The 25679-nt window shown below is 43.0% G+C and overlaps 1 protein-coding gene across 1 annotated transcript in view; it reads right to left on the bottom strand.

Annotated features, from left to right (window-relative positions):
* LOC128686949 (1,5-anhydro-D-fructose reductase) overlaps positions 1–23232 on the bottom strand; it is an 89961-nt gene extending 66729 nt beyond the window's left edge. The window contains exons 1-2 of the mRNA XM_070087439.1: positions 23097–23232; positions 1584–1661 (exon numbers count right to left, since the gene is read on the bottom strand). Coding sequence (XP_069943540.1) covers positions 1584–1652 — 69 coding nt within the window. The 5' untranslated portion in view covers positions 1653–1661; positions 23097–23232. The remainder of the gene's footprint in view (positions 1–1583; positions 1662–23096) is intronic.
* Between the last annotated feature and the right edge of the window lie 2447 nt (positions 23233–25679).

Below are 25679 nucleotides of genomic sequence, written 5' to 3' on the forward strand. Positions count from 1 at the left end.
GTTACGTAATTTACGTTGTAAATCTCGTAAAAAAATAGCGTAGTGATGTGAAAGACAGGTTGTCATCAGAAATTAACAAAAATAAAACTGTAGTTGTCATCATATATCCCGTGTTCAGCACGCTGGTGCTAAATATTTTCGTAATGTATTTTGACTTTTTTTTTTACACAAAAGCCTTTGTGATTCTTTTACAAAAGTTCTTGTTGTTTGGGAGAGAGAAGGGACCTGTGCATCCAGGGATCTGCTTTGTATTCGCCAGTGAAGATGTGAAGGCCACACCGCCTGTCCTTGGTACCGAGAAGTTGCCACGAAGATAAAGATTATAAAATATTCTCATTGTTTGTGCTATGTTGCAGGAGTTATGCTGTAAGACTGAGAACTGTTCTTGCTTCAGTGACTTTAACAAGTGAATTGTTCCAATTTTTACTGAGAGAAATACTTCGTATTTCAGGCGAACTCGCCTGAAGTTGAAACCTCTCGTAATATTGTAGTGTTGAAGACGGCCTTCAGCCTATCCTGGTGCTGCAGAGAACCTAGTCATGGGGTGATCTGGTCACCATGATTCGTGGTTTTTCCCAGGATGAAATATTCTTCTGTAGCTAAGGTCACTTGACGTATTGTAGTAAATGTGGGAACCTACCAGGGATTTACATCCCTAGTGTTCATTTTAGACCTCTTGTGTTTGCAGGTGCTCTTGCCTGTGGAGCTTCTTTCTTTTCAAAGATTATGTTTTTTAATTCCAAGAAACTCTCCCTCTTTGTTTTCTAATAGCGTCCCTTGAACTTATTGAGAGTTATTATGTCACCTTTCTTCCAATAATTGCTTCGTGTCTTCAGTCTTTCTTCTTAATTCGGATTTTATTATGTAATCCATTTCGTCCTGTCTTCGATTTTTTAATGCACTGGCATTAAAGAACACTAAGACATTTCAGAGCACTCATCCCTCAGCTGTCTTCCTAGAAGTACGCGGATTTCACGATCAAAATGATCCTCCAATGCTGTAGCTTTCCACCCGTCCTTCAGAGCCTCCAGGACCACGACCTCTCTCCCCTCCCCCCGTCGTTCAGTGTTGGTATTGTGCTTCCCATCTCCAGAACCACGATCACCCCATCCGGCCTTCAGTGTTGACACTGTTTCCCACCGCCAGAACCACAATATCCCTACTCATCCTTCGGAGTGCTGGCTCTCTGAATCACAACATCTTCACTCATCCTTCAGAGTGTTGGCACTGTACTTCCCACAACCAGAACCACAGCATCCTTACCTCTCCTTCAGAGTACTGGCACTCCCATCTACAGAACCGCAACAACCCCATTCATCCTCTAAATGTTGGCATTGGTATTGTACTTTCCACTCACAGACCTCAAGTCTGGTTGATCTATTTATCCGAATTCCTTCAAAGATATATTATTACAACCTTAGCCACGGCTAATTAGGAAGAATATACAGATGCAAGTTACCTGTGACTCGGAGGTTACAGCCGTTGGAGCCCAAGTGAGTAGGTGCTAGGTGACCAAGGACAACAGGTATCCCAGGTCACCTAGTAGTAAACAGATCTCACAGACTCACGGATCTGGCACTTACCTGCCAACAGCCGAGACCCAGGAGGGGCATGCGGTGCCCAGAGCTCAGTAATACCTCTCTCACTGCCATTTCGTAACCCTGAAAGAGAGAAACAATGAGTATGTATACGGTGTCCCGTGGTTCGGTTGGCAGCACATTCGCCTCATATTAAGTATTCGTGGTTCAGTCCCCGGCATGGTTGGAAACGTTGGACATTCAACAGGCGTGTGTAAGTGTGTTAGATAGGAATGAGTAGAGGCAAGTGTTTTTTTTTATGACTTCAAGTGGATATAGAGTGTGAGCAAGGTAGGATTTAGGAAGGGATCCAGGGAAACCTGTTAACGGGACTTGAGTCCTGAAGGGTTGGAAGAACAGTGCCTGCACTCTGAAGGAGGGGTGGGAGGGGGGGGGTTGTTGCAGTTTGGAGGATCATCTGAACTGTAATTTCGATGCACCACTGGCAAGACAGTGATGGAGTGAGTGTTGGTGAAAGTGTTTCTTCTTTCTCGGGTCGCCCTGTTCAAATTAAGTTGTAATAACCAACTGTCGATGAATAAACGGAAGGGAAGACGAGGAGCTCAAACCGTGAAGTGACAGTCTGACGCTCAACCGTCTAGGTCAGTGATCCCGCCCTGGAGGGGGGTGGGGTTGAGGAAAAAAGGGGGAGGCATCAGAACTAAGGGATCATTTGTTTTACATAATATCACAGAATTTAAGTCATGAACACTTGACACAAATTGTTTACAAAGAATAAAATTAACATAACGTTATGCATGAAAGTATAGTCTTGATTTATTTTGGGGTCCGAAGTCGGAGTTAAAAGTACAAATGTTTGGACGCGCTACACGTCAGCCAGATCAGACAGTAAACGCCGCGGGTACCGGTGATGATCAGATTTTCTCGTCTGCAGGGGTAAAGGTTCTAGGTTTATACACACTGCAAGTTATCATTTGAAAGTATAATATAATAAAGATATGATTGAGTGGTATTGAAGGAGGGATGTCAAAACATAAGTAGTTAACTTCACAAATCATTAAGCACTGTTATCACAGAAGTAAATAAAATCATGGCACATGCTCTCAATCCCCGACTGTTTCAACAGCTCTACACTGAGAATGACGAAGATTTTGAACGTATGTTGTTGCACACACATAATTTAGACGGCTGTCAAAGAGAAATTTCCTGACACGTTTCCATTCACTTTTTAAAACAGTTGTTGAACTCATCCAAGACTCCAGTTCCGTTCTATGTGATGAACCAAGAAACATAAAGCATGACATTACTTATTTGTCAGATGTATTTACAAAGTTCAACGAAGATAATTTGCAATTGCAAGAAAATTAAGTTAATTTTATCAAAGTCAAATCAGCCCTTTCCACTTTTCTGTCCAGGTTACAGCTATTCAGACGTAACATAACCCGTCGTGAGCTTTTCCAATTTCCGAGCCTCTCTCAGTTGAAGAAGAGCATACCAGACGATGACCTTCAAGTGTTCACTTGAATGAGCTACATAGAGACATGTCTGACATATTTCAGGATCCTTTTTGCTTAAAGTACCAGACTGGGTGATCAGTCCATTCTTAGATATCAGCAATGACGAAACAGGAATGATGGATGAAGAATTGATTTCACTCCAAAATAAAAGTTGCTGTTGATGATTTATTAAGTTTCTTATCTGAAGAACTCGTTAATTATGATTTACCATTGCCATTTCCTACTATCATTAAACTTATTAAACTTTGCATTGTTGATGCAAAATTTGTATGTAATGATAAGTTTTACACTCAGAAGTTTGGTATGGCAATGGGAAATCCTCTTTCACCTGTTCTTAGTGTCTATAAGATTCCTTGTAAAATTTGCGATAAAGTTTGTTACGGTTAAACTGGTAAAAGTCTCAAACTAAGATTAAAACAACATAAATATAGCATTAGAACTGGACAAGATTCCAATGTTCTTTTTATTCATGTGAGAGATTTTAACCATCCAATTGATTTTCAAAAAAGCTGAGAAAGTTGTATCAAGCAAGTCCATGATCAACAGGAATGTAATTGAATCTTGTTTCATAAAAAGCAGTTTTGAAAATAATATGAATATTTCCTTTGGTTTATATAAATTAGATCCATTTATAATTAATAGAATTTGGGAAGAATTTAATAATACATTGGATAAATAATAAATCTTAATTCTTGGGTAGAATAGTTTGTGGGTTGCCGTGAAGGACCTGTCTAGTTGGGCCAGTGGGCCTGCTACAGTGTTCTCTTTCTTATGAGTTACGTGTCGTCGCGCGTCAGGTGTTGCTTTGTTGTGGGATGTGATGGTGAGGTGTGGTCTAGCCCCTTTATATGCCTTCCTTTGTTGCATTATTTTATTGTTCCTGGATAATGTGAGTAGTCACGAAAGCGCTTGGAGTTTTACTATTCTTTCACAGTGGTTGTTTTGCATATTCTGAAATCACCTGTTTACTGTGATCTTATTGCATATATATTTTATTATTATTTATTTTTTTTATTAACACACTGGCCGATTCCCACCAAGGCAGGGTGGCCCGAAAAAGAAAAACTTTCACCATCATTCACTCCATCACTGTCTTGCCAGAAGGGTGCTTTACACTACAGTTTTTAAACTGCAACATTAACACCCCTCCTTCAGAGTGCAGGCACTGTACTTCCCATCTCCAGGACTCAAGTCCGGCCTGCCGGTTTCCCTGAATCCCTTCATAAATGTTACTTTGCTCACACTCCAACAGCACGTCAAGTATTAAAAACCATTTGTCTCCATCCACTCCTATCAAACATGCTCACGCATGCCCGCTGGAAGTCCAAGCCCCTCGCACACAAAATCTCCTTTACCCTCCTCCCTCCAACGTTTCCTAGGCCGACCCCTACCCCGCCTTCCTTCCACTACAGACTGATACACTCTTGAAGTCATTCTGTTTCACTTCATTCTCTCTACATGTCCGAACCACCTCAACAACCCTTCCTCAGCCCTCTGGACAACAGTTTTGGCAATCCCGCACCTCCTCCTAACTTCCAAACTACGAATTCTCTGCATTATATTCACACCACACATTGCCCTCAGACATGACATCTCCACTGCCTCCAGCCTTCTTCTCGCTGCAACATTCATCACCCATGCTTCACACCTATATAAAAGCGTTGGTAAAACTATACTCTCATACATTCCCCTCTGCCTCCAAGGACAAAGTTCTTTGTCTCCACAGACTCCTAAGTGCACCACTCACCCTTTTCCCCTCATCAATTTTATGATTCACCTCATCTTTCATAGACCCATCCGCTGACACGTCCACTCCCAAATATCTGAATACATTCACCTCCTCCATACTCTCTCCCTCCAGTCTGATATCCAATCTTTCATCACCTAATCTTTTTGTTATCCTCATAACCTTACTCTTTCCTGTATTCACTTTTAATTTTCTTCTTTTACATACCCTACCAAATTCATCCACCAACCTCTGCAACTTCTCTTCAGAATCTCCCAAGAGCACAGTGTCATCAGCAAAGAGCAACTGTGACAACTCCCACTTTATGTGTGATTCTTTATCTTTTAACTCCACGCCTCTTGCCAAGACCCTCGCATTTACTTCTCTTTCAACCCCATCTATAAATATATTAAAGAACCATAGTGACATCACACATCCTTATCTAAGGCCTACTTTTACTGGGAAATAATCTCCCTCTTTCCTACATACTCTAACTTGAGCCTCACTATCCTCGTAAAAACTCTTCACTGCTTTCAGTAACCTACCTCCTATACCATACACCTGCAACATCTACCACATTGCCCCCCTATCCACCCTGTCATACGCCTTTTCCAAACCCATAAATGCCACAAAAACCTCTTTAGCCTTATCTAAATACTTTTCACTTATATGTTTCACTATAAACACCTGGTCCACACACCCCCTACCTTTCCTAAAGCCTCCTTGTTCATCTGCTATCCTATTCTCCGTCTTACTCTTAATTCTTTCAATAATAACTCTACACACACACACACACACACACACACACACACACACACACACACACACACACACACACACACACACAGCGAAAGCCAAATCTGACCCGAAACTGTTGTACAGCCACATCAGGAGGAAAGCAACAGTCAAGGACCAGGTAATCAGGCTAAGGAAGGAAGGAGGAGAGACAACAAGAAATGACCGTGAAGTATGTGAAGAACTCAACAAGAGATTCAAAGAAATGTTCACAGAGGAGACAGAAGGGACTCCAGAAAGACGGAGAGGTGGGGCACACCACCAAGTGCTGGACACAGTGCACACAACCGAGGAAGAAGTGAAGAGGCTTCTGAGTGAGCTAGATACCTCAAAGGCAATGGGGCCAGACAATATCTCCCCATGGGTATTGAGAGAGGGAGCAGAGGCGCTATGTGTACCCCTAACAACAATATTCAAACATCTATCGAAACAGGGAGATTGCCTGAGGCATGGAAGACAGCAAATGTAGTCCCAATCTTTAAAAAAGGAGACAGACATGAAGCATTAAACTACAGACCAGTGTCACTGACATGTATAGTATTCAAAATCATGGAGAAGATTATCAGGAGAAGAGTGGTGGAACACCTAGAAAGGAACGATCTCATCAACAGCAGCCAACATGGTTTCAGGGACGGGAAATCCTTTGTCACAAACCTACTGGAGTTCTATGACATGGTGACAGCAGTAAGACAAGAGAGAGAGGGGTGGGTGGATTGCATTTTCTTGGACTGCAAGAACGCGTTTGACACAGTTCCACACAAGAGATTGTTGCAAAAACTGGAGGACCAAGCAGGGATAACAGGGAAGGCACTACAATGGATCAGGGAATACTTGTCAGGAAGACAGCAGCGAGTCATGGTACGTGGCGAGGTGTCAGAGTGGGCACCTGTGACCAGCGGGGTCCCGCAGGGGTCAGTCCTAGGACCAGTGCTGTTTCTGGTATTTGTGAACGACATGACGGAAGGAATAGACTCTGAGGTGTCCCTGTTTGCAGATGACGTGAAGTTGATGAGAAGAATTCACTCGATCGAAGACCAGGCAGAACTACAAAGGGATCTGGACAGGCTGCAGACCTGGTCCAGCAATTGGCTCCTGGAGTTCAATCCCACCAAGTGCAAAGTCATGAAGATCGGGGAAGGGCAAAGAAGGCCGCAGACGGAGTACAGTCTAGGGGGTCAGAGACTACAAACCTCACTCAAGGAAAAAGATCTTGGGGTGAGTATAACACCAGGCACATCTCCTGAAGCGCACATCAACCAAATAACTGCTGCAGCATATGGGCGCCTAGCAAACCTCAGAACAGCATTCCGACATCTTAATAAGGAATCGTTCAGGACCCTGTACACCGTGTACGTTAGGCCCATATTGGAGTATGCGGCACCAGTTTGGAACCCACACCTAGCCAAGCACGTGAAGAAACTAGAGAAAGTGCAAAGGTTCGCAACAAGACTAGTCCCAGAGCTAAGAGGTATGTCCTACGAGGAGAGGTTAAGGGAAATCAACCTGACGACACTGGAGGACAGGAGAGATAGGGGGGACATGATAACGACATACAAAATACTGAGAGGAATTGACAAGGTGGACAAAGACAGGATGTTCCAGAGATTGGACACAGTAACAAGGGGACACAGTTGGAAGCTGAAGACACAGATGAATCACAGGGATGTTAGGAAGTATTTCTTCAGCCACAGAGTAGTCAGTAAGTGGAATAGTTTGGGAAGCGATGTAGTGGAGGCAGGATCCATACATAGCTTTAAGCAGAGGTATGATAAAGCTCACGGCTCAGGGAGAGTGACCTAGTAGCGATCAGTGAAGAGGCGGGGCCAGGAGCTCGGACTCGACCCCCGCAACCTCAACTAGGTGAGTACAACTAAGTGAGTACACACACACACACACACACACACACACACACACACACACACACACACACACGCACATATATATTATATATATATATATATATATATATATATATATATATATATATATATATATATATATATATATATATATATACATATATATATATATACATATATATATATATATATATATATATATATATATATATATATATATATATATATATATATATATATATATATATAATAATAGCTCTGGACCTTTAGTGTTGCAATCAACCCATCAGGAGCTTGGAACTTTGCAGAAATGAGTAACAGTCCAGGAACATCTCTTCAAGGGAACGACTCCAACTAGAATGAGATAGCATCAGCCAAGGCATATGTGCCAGGTGCTAGAAAGATGAAGGAAAGATATTAAAACAGTAGTAATAGAAGCATAAAGACATTAAATATTCAGTGATGATCTAGCGAACACAATCTTAGTGTGTTGCCCGTGAGTCTACTTTTATTCCTCCATGCACGCTAAATGGGAACTGCGTCCGGTAGCAACAATTTTCCAGTCTCACTACCTGGCCGCGGCAAGGACGATCAGAATATATTTCAGCATTTCCGGGGTAAGATTTTTCCCCAACATACCTGATCAAGTGTTAGAATCTTAGCTCCTTCAGTCCCTCTTAGTTCATCTCCCTTGACTCTGGGACTTATCTCGTTGCATACATCTGCATTTTCTTCAGTTTCTTAACTTACTTTTTTTTTAGGAAGGTTCCATGCTTATCAAGGATATTCTAAGATGCCGACGTGAAAGACTTGAGGTTTCTGAATACTGCTTTCATTTCCTAGATGAGTATTCACCGGTGATATGCTCGGCACTATGCTCACTCCCTGAATAATGCTTGCAGCCTTGTGTCCCATGTATATATTCAGTTTTCGGTCTTCTTACGCATTCCTCAATTTTCATAGCTGGACTTAGATTCCAATAGCCACTTGTCTGAGGAATTTTGCAGTTTATCCGGATTCACTTGTAGTTTTTCCTTGCCTGCATCTTTTTTTTTATTCTCATTAATTTATATCACTCTCGTATATTATTCACATTTACCAGAAAACAGTACCGGTCTCAAAGCCGATCCTTGCAGAACCCCGCTTGTTGCATTTTCCCAGTCCGATATCTCGGACAATTACACTTTGTCTCGTTCCCATATGGAACTTTTTGACTCACTTCTGCTTGCTCCTCGAGTTTCCGTCCCAGTCTTTTGTGAGGAACGCTGTTACCTCTCTAGGTGTCCACCAAGCCTCTCTCTCTCATAAGATCATAAGAATGGAGGAACACTGCAGAAGGCCTGCCGGCCCATACAAAGCAGGTCCTTAGCAAAACTACCACTGCTCAAAGCTGTCCAAGAAGTTACTCCCGTATCCACAACACCAATCAAACCCAGCCCCTCTCACTCATATATTTGTCCGGTCTCTTTTTGAAGCTACCCAAGGTCCTAGCCTCTATCACCCTACTCGGAAGATTGTTCCACGCATCCACAACTCAGTTAGAAAACCAGTACTTACCTATTTCTTTTCTAAATCTAAATTCATCTAGCTTAAATCCGTTATTTCTGGTTCTTAACTGGTTTAATATCCTCAATATTTTATTAATATCACCTTTGTTTATGCCCATCATCACTTATACACCTCGATGATATCTCTCCTCATTCTACGTCTCTCCAGAGAGTGAAGATTCAAGGATTTAAGTTTATCTTCATAAAGGAGATTCTTAACTGAGTAAATCATTTTAGTGATTCTTCTCTGTATGTTTTCCAATGAGTCTATATCCATCCTGTAGTAAGAAGATCAAAACTGAGCAGCATAATCTAAATGAGGCCTCACTAGTGATGTATAGAGCTGTAAAATAACTTTTGGACTTCTGTTACTTATACTTCTTGAAATAAATCCTAGTAATCCTCTTAGCCTTGTTGCGCACGCTAAGGCACTGTTGTCTTGGCTTTAGAGTTCTGCTTACCATGTCTTCCAAATCTTTTCACATTCTGTATGATCAAGCTCTACCTCACGCAGTTTATAACATCGAGGGTTATTTTCATTACCAAGGACTAGTACTTTACACTTGTCCACACTGAACTTCATTTGCCACTTTTCAGACCAAGACATTAATTTATCCAAGTCCTCCTGGAGTTCACTGGTATCTTCCTCAGAATGAATCGCACGGCCTATTTTTGTATCATCAACAAATTTGCTCATGTCACTTGAAATTCCTTCATCAAGGTCCCCATTCAGATTTAACCAATTAATGGAAACTGCTTTCTATTGGTAAGCCATACCTCTATACTAGAACTTTACCTCCTATACCATGAGATGCCACTTGTGAGGTACTCTATCGAAGGCTTTACTGAAATCCAAATAAACAATATCATATTCTTTATCACTGTCTACTGCCTTTTACTTTACAGAATACAGATGTAGTATACACAGACTGTGTGTGTGATGAATGGTTTTAAAAACCGACAAGTTGGAGATTGAGACACGTATGGAGATTGAGACACACATGGTGCATAAGTGTCTCAGTCTCCAACACAGACTTTGCAACAGCCTTTGACAAGTGTGACCATGGTGTAATAGCGAACAAAATGCGTGATAAAGGAATAACAGGAAAAGTTGGTAGATGGATCTATAATTTCCTAACAAACAGAGCACAAAGAGTAATAGTCAACAGAGTAAAGTCTTAGGCAGCTACAATAAGAAGCTTCGTTCTGCAAGGCACAGTACTCGCTCCTATCTTGCTCCTCATCCTCATATCTGACATAGACAGGGATATAAGCCACAGCACCGTGTCTTCCTTTGCAGATGACACCCGAATTTGCATGACAGTGTCCTCCTTTGAAGACACTGCAAGACTCCAGGCGGACATCAACCAAATCTTTAAATGGGCAGCAGAAAACAATATGAAATTTAATGATGAGAAATTTCAATTACTCCGATATGGAAAACATACGGAAATTAAAACTTCATCGGAATATAAAACAAATTGCAGCCACACAATAGAGCGAGAAACTAATGTCAAAGTCCCGGGAGTGATCATGTGAGAATATCTCAACTTCAAAGACCATAACATGGTATCAATCGCATCTCCTTGAAAAATAACAGGATCGATAATGAGAACCTTCAAAATTAGGGCTGCCAAGCCCATGATGACACTCTTCAGGTCGCTTATTCTATGTAGGTTGGAATATTGCTGAACACTAACAGCACCTTTCAAGGCAGGTGAAATTGCTGACATAGAAAATGTACAGAGAACCTTCACGGCGCGCATAACGGAGATAAAACAATTCAATTACTGGGAATGCTTAAAGTTCCTCAACCTGTACTCCCTAGAACGCAGGCGGGAGAGATACATGATTATATACACTTGGAAAATCCTAAAGGGATTAGTACCAAACTTGCACATGAAAATCACTCCCTGTAAAAGCAAAAGACTCTCAGACGATGCAACACAATAAGTGTCAGGAGCCCAAGACTGTTCAACTGCCTCCCAGCATGCATAAGGGGGATTATCAATAGACCCCTGGCTGTCTTCAAGAAGACACTGGACGGGCACCTAAAGTCAGTACCTGACCTGCCGAGCTGTGCTTCTTTCGTCCGTTTACATGCAGCCAACAGTAACAGCTTGGTTGAACAAGACTTCATCCACCACGATACCTGGTCACAGACCGGACCGTGGGGACGTTGACCCCCGAAACCGCCTCCAGGTATACTCCAGATATACAGGGACACACGTAAGATATCTTACCTGACACTACAGGGACCCACGTAAGATATCTTACCTGACACTACAGGCACTACCTAGCAGAGTTTACTGCCAGAAGGGAATCATAGGCCTGTGTTCCGTGTGCAAAATAATAATAATAGAACTTTTCTTTGTCAGAGGAAAGAAAGTCTCCCTGATAACATTGTGTATACATAGTGTATAGTGTATACTACAGTGGCTACCTAGTATATAGATGATAAAGGCTAAAGTGTCATTTGAAAACAGGTGAATTTGTAAATGAAGTGATAAGCCTATAGAGGCAGGTGCTCTGGTGGCCTGGTGGTTAACGCTCTCGCTTCACACGGCGAGGGCCTGGGTTCGATTCCCAGCCAGAGTAGAAACATTGGACGTGTTTCTTTCCACCTGTTGTCTATGTTCCCCATCAGTAAAATGGGTACCTGGGTGTTAGTCGACTGGTGTGGGTCGCATCCCGGGACACTGACCTAATTTGCCCGAAATGCAGAGCATAACAAGGGAGTTTCTATATAGTAGTATGTCATTGTTGTCAGCTAGGACTGTATACCTTGTACATGTACTTGTAGTAAATAAAGATATTATTATTATTATTATTATTATTATAGAAGTCGCCAGAATCTTACCACAGGTCACCTGTTTTTAATAATCTTCCTGGCTTGCTAGTGTACTCGCATATAATCTAGTGATGCCAGTGAATAGCAGAATACAGTGTTGTAGTAGCAACTAACCAGTATTATAATGGTACTTAGTGGAGTGGAGTGACTTTCATTAGTTTCTTTTTTCTTGAAATACCAGACGTATACTGTGAATTTCATAACCTGTAGTTACCAGCGGTCGCAATATACACAACGAAAAGCAATTATTACTACAGAAAAAGCGTCCTTTCTCCAAAATTTCCACCAGTCAACTATAGTGATAATATAGCATTTATTGTGGTGGAGACGAAAAAAAACTAGAAAAGCTAGATACAGCGATTGATAAACAAGGGTTGAGGCTCGACCGTTCGTCACTGTAGGAGCTGCCAGAAATCACTGGCTCTTCAACACGCAAGTTATACTTTTGTATCAATCAAATCACATATTACTCGGGTAGATAATTTCAAGTAGATCCTTCATGTGTTAGCCCAAATCACCGACCAGTATGTTTTAAATAAGTGACCCACTGATCAGATCAGATCGACTGGTCCGAACCCTCGACTGGTCCGAACCCTTGATGGTCCGAACCCTTGACTGATTTCAAACGGTTTCGTTGGACAATAAAGCAGACTGTAAACGGATGGGGTTGTAGGCGCCCTTATCAAACACAAACAATAAATATAAATCAGGAACATACACGGTAAGCTGTCCAATTAGTTAGAAATAGAAATACAAATAGCTAGAGCTTCATTTAAGGAGGTTATTAATAGAGTATTCAAGAGGTTGCTAGTTGAATTACAGTAAATCAACCACTCAAATCATTATGAAGCTCTGTATAGTCTGCAGTCAATCAAACAAACGGGTTTCCACATGGATAAATTGTCATTTTTATGGAAATTGGTGTCACGCCCCTTGTGCAGATATCCAAGAACTAGCTACAAGCAGTATTAAAACAGGGAAGTGTTTTTGGGTATGCCCAAATGAGGAAAATCTGTGGACTAAAATCACAAGGGTATTAAAAGAGGACAACATCAAAGCTGCTTTCATAGACAACCTGGAAGCTTTCTACAACAGATGGGAACATAAAAAGTCTGGGCTGAATGGTGCTGCCCTTGATACTGGCCATGTAGTCAGAAACTGTAAGGCTGGAGGTGATGTCCTGGTAGTCAGTAAATGTGAGGCTGATAGTGCTGTCCTGGGAGACAGTAATGATGAAGCTGGAGGTGCTGTCCTGGGAGACAGTAATGGTGAAGCTGGAGGTGCTGTCCTGGGAGACAGTAATGGTGAAGCTGGAGGTGCTGTCCTGGGAGACAGTAATGGTGAAGCTGGAGATTTTGTCCAGGTAGTCGGGAATTATACGCAGGAAGGAATACATATAAATGACCTCATAGGGGACAGGAGCCGTAGTGGGGAAATAAGTGTAGTCAAAGATAAGATGAAACCAATATTGCAAACTAGAAATACCACAGGAAATAGCAAACAAGAGGACTCCACTAGCTATAGTGAGGATATATTACCAAAAACAACTGGTGGGAGCTCCATTGTTGGTGCTAGGGAGGATAGGAATAAGACAGGGAAACATGCACCAACAGGGAATACAGTCACAGAAACCCAAGGCAAACGGAAACCAAGCCTGTGCACATACTATGCACTTGGTATCTGCAGACATGGGAAATCTGGAAAAACAGACGGGACGTGCAACTATGACCACCCTAGAAAATGCCATGCCCATATGACAACAGGAAAATGCAAACTCCCTTCCTGTAAGCTTTTTCACCCTGAAATGTGTACCTCTTCAATACAGGAAAGACTGTGCTATAACTTAAATTGCCAGGCACACCATCTAAAGGGTACAAAAACATACAAAACATCCAGGCCATGGGTAAACCTGGGTAGCCACAGCCACTCAAGAGGGAGAGGTTTTTTAGTGCCAGGAAGGAAAAAAACTGGCAGGAAATGGCAGAAATCGTACACCAAATCCAGTCATTCCTGGAGTGAAACCACAGTCGATGGCCTCCACTCCAAACCAACAGATACAGATACTAATGCCGGAAAAAAAATCCCCCCCCAGAACCAACAATACCACGAGTCCGATGACATTCTTCTTTGCAAATATACAGGGTCTAAAGCCAGCAACAAACAACAAAATACCTTTCATCCGTGGAGTGCTTGCAGAGGCAAAGGCAATGTTCGCGGCTTTCACTGAGACCCACATAAAGGATCACTTGGACAACGAAATATGGATCCCAGGTTACAACCTATACAGATGTGACAGAGTGAACAGGCAAAAGGGGGGGGGGTTGGCCTGTACATTGCAGAGTCACTTGTTTGCACAGAACTGCTAAATGCCTCAAATGATGTAGTGGAAGTTTTAGCAGTAAAGGTCGAGAAGCAAAACCTAGTCATTGTGGTAGTCTACAAGCCTCCGGATGCAACATCCCAGCAATTCCAGGAACAGCTGTTAAAAATTGACCACTGTCTGGAAAATCTTCCAGCTCCTGCACCCAACATCTTGCTCATGGGGGATTTAAACTTAAGGCACCTAAAATGGAGGAATATAGCAAATAATATTGTTGCAGTAATAACACCAGGAGGCAGCTCTGATGAAAACTCACACTCACACGAGCTGTTAAATCTCTGCAAAAAATTCAATTTAAACCAGCAAATAATAGAGCCTACTAGACTGGAGAATACACTAGACCTCATCTTCACTAACAATGATGATCTGATAAGAAATGTCACCATATCAAAAACAATATACTCAGATCACAACATAATTGAGGTTCAGACATATATGCGTGGAGCCCCAGACCGACGTAATGAGACTAGTCACGAGGGAGCATTCACCAAATTCAACTTCAATAACAAAAACATAAAGTGGGACCAAGTAAACCAAGTCCTAACCGATATAAGCTGGGAAGATATACTAAGCAACACAGACCCCAACGTATGCCTAGAACAGATTAACTTGGTGGCACTCGATGTATGCACAAGGCTTATTCCTCTAAGAAAAAGGAGGAGTAGACGTAAAATAGAAAGAGACAGGCGCTCCCTTTACAGGCGACGGAAAAGAATAACAGAGCGGCTAAAAGAGGTCAATATATCTGAAATGCGTAGGGAGACACTGGTCAGAGAAATAGCAAGCATCGAACTCAAGCTAAAGGAATCTTATAGGAGTCAGGAATCGCGGGAAGAACTAAAAGCCATAAATGAAATCGAAAGAAACCCAAAGTATTTCTTCTCCTATGCCAAATCAAAGTCGAGAACAACATCCAGTATTGGGCCCCTACTTAAACAAGATGGGTCCTACACAGATGACAGCAAGGAAATGAGTGAGCTACTCAAGTCCCAATATGACTCAGTTTTTAGCAAGCCGCTAACCAGACTGAGAGTCGAAGATCAAAACGAATTTTTTATGAGAGGGCCACAAAATTTGGTTAACACAAGCCTATCCGATGTTATCCTGACGCCAAATGACTTCGAACAGGCGATAAATGACATGCCCATGCACTCTGCCCCAGGGCCAGACTCATGGAACTCCGTGTTCATCAAGAATTGCAAGAAGCCCCTATCACGAGCCTTTTCCATCCTATGGAGAGGGAGCATGGACACTGGGGTCGTCCCACAGTTACTAAAAACAACAGACATAGCCCCACTCCACAAAGGGGGCAGTAAAGCAACAGCAAAGAACTACAGACCGATAGCACTAACATCCCATATCATAAAAATCTTTGAAAGGGTCCTAAGAAGCAAGATCACCACCCATCTAGAAACCCATCAGTTACACAACCCAGGGCAACATGGGTTTAGAACAGGTCGCTCCTGTCTGTCTCAACTATTGGATCACTACGACAAGGTCCTAAATGCACTACAAGATAAAAAGAATGCTGATGTAATATATACAGACTATGCAAAAGCCTTCGACAAGTGTGACCATGGCGTAATAGCGCACAAAATGCGTGCTAAAGGGATAACAGGAAAAGTCGGTCGATGGATCTATAATTTCCTCACTAACAGAACACAGAGAGTAGTCGTCAACAGAGTAAAGTCCGAGGCAGCTACGGTGAAAAGCTCTGTTCCACAAGGCACAGTACTCGCTCCCATCTTGTTCCTCATCCTCATATCCGACATAGACAAGGATGTCAGCCACAGCACCGTGTCTTCCTTTGCAGATGACACCCGAATCTGCATGACAGTGTCTTCCATTGCAGACACTGCAAGGCTCCAGGCGGACATCAACCGAATCTTTCAGTGGGCTGCAGAAAACAATATGAAGTTCAACGATGAGAAATTTCAATTACTCAGATATGGTAAACAGGAGGAAATTAAATCTTCATCAGAGTACAAAACAAATTCTGGCCACAAAATAGAGCGAAACACCAACGTCAAAGACCTGGGAGTGATCATGTCGGAGGATCTCACCTTCAAGGACCATAACATTGTATCAATCGCATCTGCTAGAAAAATGACAGGATGGATAATGAGAACCTTCAAAACTAGGGAGGCCAAGCCCATGATGACACTCTTCAGGTCACTTGTTCTATCTAGGCTGGAATATTGCTGCACACTTACAGCACCTTTCAAGGCAGGTGAAATTGCTGACCTAGAAAATGTACAGAGAACCTTCATGGCGCGCATAACGGAGATAAAACACCTCAATTACTGGGAGCGCTTGAGGTTCCTGAACCTGCATTCCCTGGAACGCAGGCGGGAGAGATACATGATTATATACACCTGGAAAATCCTAGAGGGACTAGTACCGAACTTGCACACGAAAATCACTCACTACGAAAGCAAAAGACTTGGCAGACGATGCAACATCCCCCCAATGAAAAGCAGGGGTGTCACTAGCACGTTAAGAGACCATACAATAAGTGTCAGGGGCCTGAGACTGTTCAACTGCCTCCCAGCATACATAAGGGGGATTATCAACAGACCCCTGGCAGTCTTCAAGCTGGCACTGGACAAGCACCTAAAGTCGGTTCCTGACCAGCCGGGCTGTGGCTCGTACGTTGGTTTGCGTGCAGCCAGCAGCAACAGCCTGGTTGATCAGGCTCTGATCCACCAGGAGGCCTGGTCACAGACCGGGCCGCGGGGGCGTTGACCCCCGGAACTCTCTCCAGGTAAACTCCAGGTAAACAGGGACCCACGTAAGATATCTTACCTGACACTACAGGGGCCCACGTAAGATATCTTACCTTACAGTACAGGGACCAACGTAAGATATCTTACCTGACACTACAGGGACCCACGTAAGATATCTTACCTGATACTACAGGGACCCACGTAAGATATCTTACCTGATACTACAGGGATCCAGGTAAGATATCTTACCTGGAACTACAGGGACCCAGGTAAGATATCTTACCTGATACTACAGGGACCCACGTAAGATATCTTACCTGATACTACAGGGACCAAGGTAAGATATCTTACCTGACACTACAGAGACCCACGTAAGATATCGTACCTGACACTACAGGGACCCACGTAAGATATCTTACCTGATACTACAGAGACCCACGTAAGATATCTTACCTGATACTACAGGGATCCAGGTAAGATATCTTACCTGACACTACAGGGACCCAGGTAAGATGTATTACCTGACACTACAGGGACTCACGCAAGATATCTTACCTGACACTACAGGGACCCACGTAAGATATCTTACCTGACACTACAGGGACCCACGTAAGATATCTTACCTGATACTACAGGTACCCACGTAAGATATCTTACCTGACACTAAAAGGACCCACGTAAGATATCTTACCTGATACTACAGAGACCCATGTAAAATATCTTACCTGATACTACAGGGACCAAGGTAAGATATCTTACGTGACACTACAGGGACCGACGTAAGATATCTTACCTGACAAAACAGGGACCCACGTAAGATATCTTACCTGACACTACAGGGACCCACGTAAGATATCTTACCTGACACTACAGGGACCCACGTAAGAAATCTTACCTGACACTACAGGGACCCACGTAAGATATCTTACCTAACACTACAGGGACCCACGTAAGATATCTTACCTGACACTACAGGGACCCACGTAAGATATCTTACCTGACACTACAGGGACCTACGTAAGATATCTTACCTGACACTACAGGGACCCACTTAAGATATCTTACCTGACACTACAGGGACCCACGTAAGATATCTTACCTGACACTACAGGGACCTACGTAAGATATCTTACCTGACACTACAGGGACCCACGTAAGATATCTTACCTGACACTACAGGGACCTACGTAAGATATCTTACCTGACACTACAGGGACCCACGTAAGATATCTTACCTGACACTACAGGAACTCACGTAAGATATCTTACTTGACACTACAGGAACCCAGGTAAGATATCTTACCTGACACTACAGGGGCCCACGTAAGATATCTTACCTAACACTACAGGGGCCCACGTCAGATATCTTACCTGACACTACAGGGACCCAGGTAAGATATCTTACCTAACACTACAGGGGCCCACGTCAGATATCTTACCTGACACTACAGGGACCCAGGTAAGATATCTTACCTGACACTACAGGGACCCACGTAAGATATCTTACCTGACACTACAGGGACCCACGTAAGATATCTTACCTGACACCACAGGGACCCACGTAAGATATCTTACCTGATACTACAGTGACCCACGTAAGAAATCTTACCTGACACTACAGGGACCCACGTAAGATATCTTACCTAACACTACAGGGACCCACGTAAGATATCTTACCTGACACTACAGGGACCTACGTAAGATGTCTTACCTGACACTACAGGGACCCACGTAAGATATCTTACCTGACACTACAGGGACTCACGTAAGATATCTTACCTGACACTACAGGGACCCACGTAAGATATCTTACCTGACACTACAGGGACCCACGTAAGATATCTTACCTGACACTACAGGGACCCACGTAAGGTATCTTACCTGACACTACAGAGACCCACGTAAGATATCTTACCTGACACTACAGGGACCCACGTAAGATATCTTACCTGACACTACAGGGTCCCACGTAAGATATCTTACCTGACACTACAGGGACCCACGTAAGATATCTTACCTGACACTACAAGGACCCACGTAAGATATCTTACCTGACACTACACCAAATCCAGTCATTCCTGGAGTGGAACCACAGTCGATGGCCTCCACTCCAAACCAACAGATACAGATACAGATACTAATGCCGGAAAAAAAATCCCCCCTCCCGGTACCAACAATACCACCAGTCCGATGACATTCTTCTTTGCACATATACAGGGTCTAAAGCCAGCAACAAACAACAAAATACCTTTCATCCGTGGACTGCTTGTAGAGGCAAAGGCAATGTTCGCGGCTTTCACTGAGACCCACATAAAGGATCACTTGGACAACGAAATATGGATCCCAGGTTACATCCTATACAGATGTGACAGAGTGAACAGGCAAAAAAAAAGGGGGGGGTTTCCCTGTACATTGCAGAGTCACTTGTTTGCACAGAACTGCTTAATGCCTCAAATGATGTAGTGGAAGTTTTAGCAGTAAAGGTCGAGAACCAAAACCTAGTCATTGTGGTAGTCTACAAGCCTCCGGATGCAACATCCCAGCAATTCCAGGAACAGCTGTTAAAAATTAACCACTGTCTGGAAAATCTTCCAGCTCCTGCACCCAACATCTTGCTCATGGGGGATTTAAACTTAAGGCACCTAAAATGGAGGAATATAGCAAATAATATTGTTGCAGTAATAACACCAGGAGGCAGCTCTGATGAAAACTCACACTCACACGAGCTGTTAAATATCTGCAAAAAATTCAATTTAAACCAGCAAATAATAGAGCCTACTAGACTGGAGAATACACTAGACCTCATCTTCACTAACAATGATGATCTGATAAGAAATGTCACCATATCAAAAACAATATACTCAGATCACAACATAATTGAGGTTCAGACATGTATGCATGGAGCCCCAGACCGACATAATGAGACTAATCACGAGGGAGCATTCACCAAATTCAACTTCAATAACAAAAACATAAAGTGGGACCAAGTAAACCAAGTCCTAACCGATATAAGCTGGGAAGATATACTAAGCAACACAGACCCCAACTTATGCCTAGAACAGATTAACTTGGTGGCACTCGATGTATGCACAAGGCTTATTCCTCTATGAAAAAGGAGGAGTAGATATAAAATAGAAAGAGACAGGCGCTCCCTTTACAGGCGACGGAAAAGAATAACAGAGCGGCTAAAAGAGGTCAATATATCTGAAATGCTTAGGGAGACACTGGTCAGAGAAATAGCAAGCATCGAACTTAAGTTAAAGTAATCTTATAGGAGTCAGGAATCGCGGGAAGAACTAAATGCCATAAACGAAATCGAAAGAAACCCAAAGTATTTCTTCTCCTATGCCAAATCAAAGTCGAGAACAACGTCCAGTATTGGGACCCTACTTAAACAAGATGGGTCCTACACAGATGACAGCAAGGAAATGAGTCAGCTACTCAAGTCCCAATATGACTCAGTTTTTAGCAAGCCGCTAACCAGACTGAGAGTCGAAGATCAAAATGAATTTTTTATGAGAGGGCCACAAAATTTGGTTAACACAAGCCTATCCGATGTTATCCTGACACCAAATGACTTCGAACAGGCGATAAATGACATGCCCATGCACTCTGCCAGAGGGCCAGAATTATGGAACTCCGTGTTCATCAAGAACTGCAAGAAGCCCCTATCACGAGCCTTTTCCATCCTATGGAGAGGGAGCATGGACACGAGGGTCGTCCCACAGTTACTAAAAACAACAGACATAGCCCCACTCCACAAAGGGGGCAATGAAGCAACAGCAAAGAACTACAGACCGATAGCACTAACATTCAATATCATAAAAATCTTTGAAAGGGTCCGAAGAAGCAAGATCACCCCATCTAGAAACCCATCAGTTACACAACCCAGGGCAACATGGGTTTAGAACAGGTCGCTCCTGTCTGTCTCAACTATTGGATCACTACGACAAGGTCCTAAATGCACTAGAAGACAAAAAGAATGCTGATGTAATATATACAGACTTTGCAAAAGGTGACTCACGAAATCGTAATGGTACGATTGCAAACAAACCATACCCCGGCCGGGACTGAACCCTCGGTCATAGAGTCTCAAAACTCCAGCCCGTCGCGTTAGCCACTAGACCAGCTAGCCACAATAAGATTCGTCCAACTAGGTATATTTCTACACCATAGGAAGGTTAGCACAGGCACCACTGTGACCACAAATGCAAATTTTTACAGACGAATCTCCAGCTAGCGTGGCCGTGACGAACTCTAGCTCAAGTCCCTTCATGGTCCCTTTAAGGTTTGTTTGCAATCGTGTCATTACGATTTCGTGAGTCATGTTGACAGCAGTGAAGGGACTTGAGCTAGAGTTCGTCACGGCCACGCTAGCTGGAGATTCGTCTGTAAAAACTTGCATTTGTGGTCACAGTGGTGCCTGTGCTAACCTTCCTATGGTGTAGAAATATACCTAGTTGGACGAATCTTATTGTGGCTAGCTGGTCTAGTGGCTAACGCGACGGGCTGGAGTTTTGAGACTCTATGACCGGGGGTTCAATCCCGGCCGGGGTATGGTTTGCAAAAGCCTTCGACAAGTATGACCATGGCGTAATATCGCACAAAATGCGTGCTAAAGGAATAACAGGAAAAGTCGGTCGATGGATCTATAATTTCCTCACTAACAGAACACAGAGAGTAGTCGTCAACAGAGTAAAGTCCGAGGCAGCTACGGTGAAAAGCTCTGTTCCACAAAGCACAGTACTCGCTCCCATCTTGTTCCTCATCCTCACATCCGACATAGACAAGGATGTTAGCCACAGCACCGTGTCTTCCTTTGCAGATGACACCCGAATCTGCATGACAGTGTCTTCCATTGCAGACACTGCAAGGCTCCAGGCGGACATCAACCAAATCTTTCAGTGGGCTGCAGAAAACAATATGAAGTTCAACGATGAGAAATTTCAATTACTCAGATATGGTAAACAGGAGGAAATTAAATCTTCATCAGAGTACAAAACAAATTCTGGCCACAAAATAGAGCGAAACACCAACGTCAAAGACCTGGGAGTGATCATGTCGGAGGATCTCACCTTCAAGGACCATAACATTGTATCAATCGCATCTGCTAGAAAAATGACAGGATGGATAATGAGAACCTTCAAAACTAGGGAGGCCAAGCCCATGATGACACTCTTCAGGTCACTTGTTCTATCTAGGCTGGAATATTGCTGCACACTAACAGCACCTTTCTAGGCAGGTGAAATTGCTGACCTAGAAAATGTACAGAGAACCTTCACGGCGCGCATAACGGAGATAAAACACCTCAATTACTGGGAGCTCTTGAGGTTCCTAAACCTGTATTCCCTGGAACGCAGGCGGGAGAGATACATGATTATATACACCTGGAAAATCCTAGAGGGACTAGTACCGAACTTGCACACGAAAATCACTCACTACGAAAGCAAAAGACTTGGCAGACGATACAACATCCCCCCAATGAAAAGCAGGGGTGTCACTAGCACGTTAAGAGTCCATACAATAAGTGTCAGGGGCCCGAGACTGTTCAACTGCCTCCCAGCATACATAAGGGGGATTACCAACAGACCCCTGGCAGTCTTCAAGCTGGCACTGGACAAGCACCTAAAGTCGGTTCCTGACCAGCCGGGCTGTGGCTCGTACGTTGGTTTGCGTGCAGCCAGCAGCAACAGCCTGGTTGATCAGGCTCTGATCCACCAGGAGGCCTGGTCACAGACCGGGCCGCGGGGGCGTTGACCCCCGGAACTCTCTCCAGGTAAACTCCAGGTAAACAGGGAACCACGTAAGATATCTTACCTGACACTACAGGGACCCACGTCAGATATCTTACCTGACACTACAGGGACCCACGTAAGATTTCTTACCTGACACTACAGGGACCCACGTAAGATATCTTACCTGACACTACAGGGACCCACGTAATATATCTTACCTGACACTACAGGGACCCAGGTAAGATATCTTACCTGACACTACAGGGACCCAGGTAAGATATCTTACCTGACACTACAGGGGCCCACGTCAGATATCTTACCTGACACTACAGGGACCCATGTAAGATATCTTACCTGACACTACAGGGACCCACGTAAGATATCTTACCTGACACTACAAGGACCCACGTAAGATACCTTACCTGACGCTACACTTGGAAGCAACGATGAAGCTGCCGACACCAGCACCACCTCAACACTGATCCCTCGTCTCTCTCACACACACACACTCCCCCCACCCTCACCCCAAACACTATCCTCCCTTATCCCATCACTGTCCCCTCTCCCCATCACTATCCTCTCTCCCCATCACTATCCCCCTCCCCATCAATATCCCCTCTCCCCATCACTATCCCCCCAGCATCACTCATCCTTCCCATGCTGATGAATATTTAATGATATAATATACATACATACACACAGTGTGTGAGGCTGGGCCAGGCGCTATGAATCGACCCGTGCAACCACAATTATATATATATATATATATATATATATATATATATATATATATATATATATATATATATATATATATATATATATATATATATATATATATATATATATATATATATATATATATATGCAATAAGATCACAGTAAACAGGTGATTTCAGAATATGCAAAACAACCACTCTGAAAGAATAGAGAAATTCCAAGCGATTTCGTGACTACTCACATTATCAAGGATAATGTGAGTAGTCACGAAAGCGCTTGGAATTTCTCTATTCTTTCAGAGTGGTTGTTTTGCATATATATATATATATATATATATATATATATATATATATATATATATATATATATATATATATATATATATATATATATATATATATATATATATATATATAAATATATATATATATATATATATATATATATATATATATATATATATATATATGTATGTATATATATATATATATATATATATATATATATATATATATATATATGTATATATATATATATATATATATATATATATATATATATATATGTATGTATATATATATATATATATATATATTAGCAAGCCTACCTAGAAACCCGCCAAAATTGCGAGACGCCTTAATCCACTTGGCCATCAATGCTTCAAACATGTGGTCAGTACCACTAAACAAGTCACCTCTGATGTGAGCACATACGTGTCCATGGAAGCTACGGGACTAATCACATTCTCATCCCGTTGGATTACTAGTCTTCACGAGCAGTGCACATATTAGCTCTTTCACAACACCTACAACAACAAAATAACAACAACCATTTGGGTTCTCCCCTTCGGAAGGTGCTACGTGTTGTCCAGAACTGACAGGAAAGACCGGAAGAACTCACCTGTGTTACACTGCTATTGCTGTGGTACTCGTGTATGTATACTCATGTGTGTGTGTGTGTATGTGTGTGTGTGTGTGTGTGTGTGTGTGTGTGTGTGTGTGTGTACTCACCTATTTGTGGTTGCAGGGGTCGAGTCATAGTTCCTGTCCCCACCTCTTCACCGGTTTCTACTGGATCCTCTCTCTCCCTGCTCCATGAGCTTTATCATACCTCATCTTAAAACTATGTATGGTTCCTGCCTCCACTACGTCACTTTCTAGGCTATTCCACTGCCTGACAACTCTATGACCGAAGAAATACTTCCTAATATCTCTCTGACTCTTCTGTGTCTTCAACTTCCAATTGTGACCTCTTGTTTGTGTTCCCTCTCTGGAACATCCTGTCTTTGCCCACCTTGTCTATTCCGCGCAGTATTTTATGTCATTATCATGTCTCCCCCGACCCTCCTGTCCTCCAGTGTCGTCAGGCCGATTTCCCTTAACCTTTCTTCGTAAGACAATCCCCTTAGCTCTGTATGTGTACTCACCTATTTGTGGTTGCAGGGGTCGAGTCCTAGCTCCTGGCCCCGCCTCTTCACCGGTTGCTACTAGGCCCTCTCTCTCCCCGCTCCATGAGCTTTATCAAACCTCGTCTTAAAACTGTGTATGGTTCCTGCCTCCACTACGTCATTTTCTAGGCTATTCCACTGCCTTACAACTCTATGACTGAAGAAATACTTCCTACTATCTCTCTGACTCATTTGTGTCTTCAACTTCCAATTGTGGCCTCTTGTTTCTGTGTCCCCTCCCTGGAACATCCTGTCTTTGTCCACCTTGTCTATTCCACGCAGTATTTTATATGTCGTTATCATGTCTCCCCTGACCCTCCTGTCCTCCAGTGTCGTCAGGCCGATTTCCCTTAATCTTTCTTCATAGGACATTCCCCTTAGCTCTGGAACTAACCTTGTCGCAAACCTTTGTACTTTCTCTAGTTTCTTGACGTGCTTTATCAAGTGCGGGTTCCAAACAGGTGCTGCATACTCCAGTATGGGCCTGACATACACGGTGTACAGTGTCTTGAATGATTCCTTACTAAGGTATCGGAATGCTGTTCTCAGGTTTGCCAGGCGCCCATATGCTGCAGCAGTTATCTGATTGATGTGTGCTTCCGGAGACATGCTCGGTGTTATACTCACCCCAAGATCTTTCTCCTTGAGTGAGGTTTGCAGTCTTTGGCCACCTAGCCTATACTCTGTCTGTGGTCTTCTGTGCCCTTCCCATATCTTCATGACTTTGCATTTGGCAGGATTAAATTCGAGAAGCCATTTGCTGGACCAGGTGTCCAGTCTGTCCAGGTCTCTTTGAAGTCCTGCCTGGTCCTCATCAGATTTAATTCTCCTCATTAAC

Source organism: Cherax quadricarinatus, chromosome 2, assembly GCF_038502225.1.
Source record: "Cherax quadricarinatus isolate ZL_2023a chromosome 2, ASM3850222v1, whole genome shotgun sequence".
NCBI lineage: Eukaryota > Metazoa > Arthropoda > Malacostraca > Decapoda > Parastacidae > Cherax > Cherax quadricarinatus.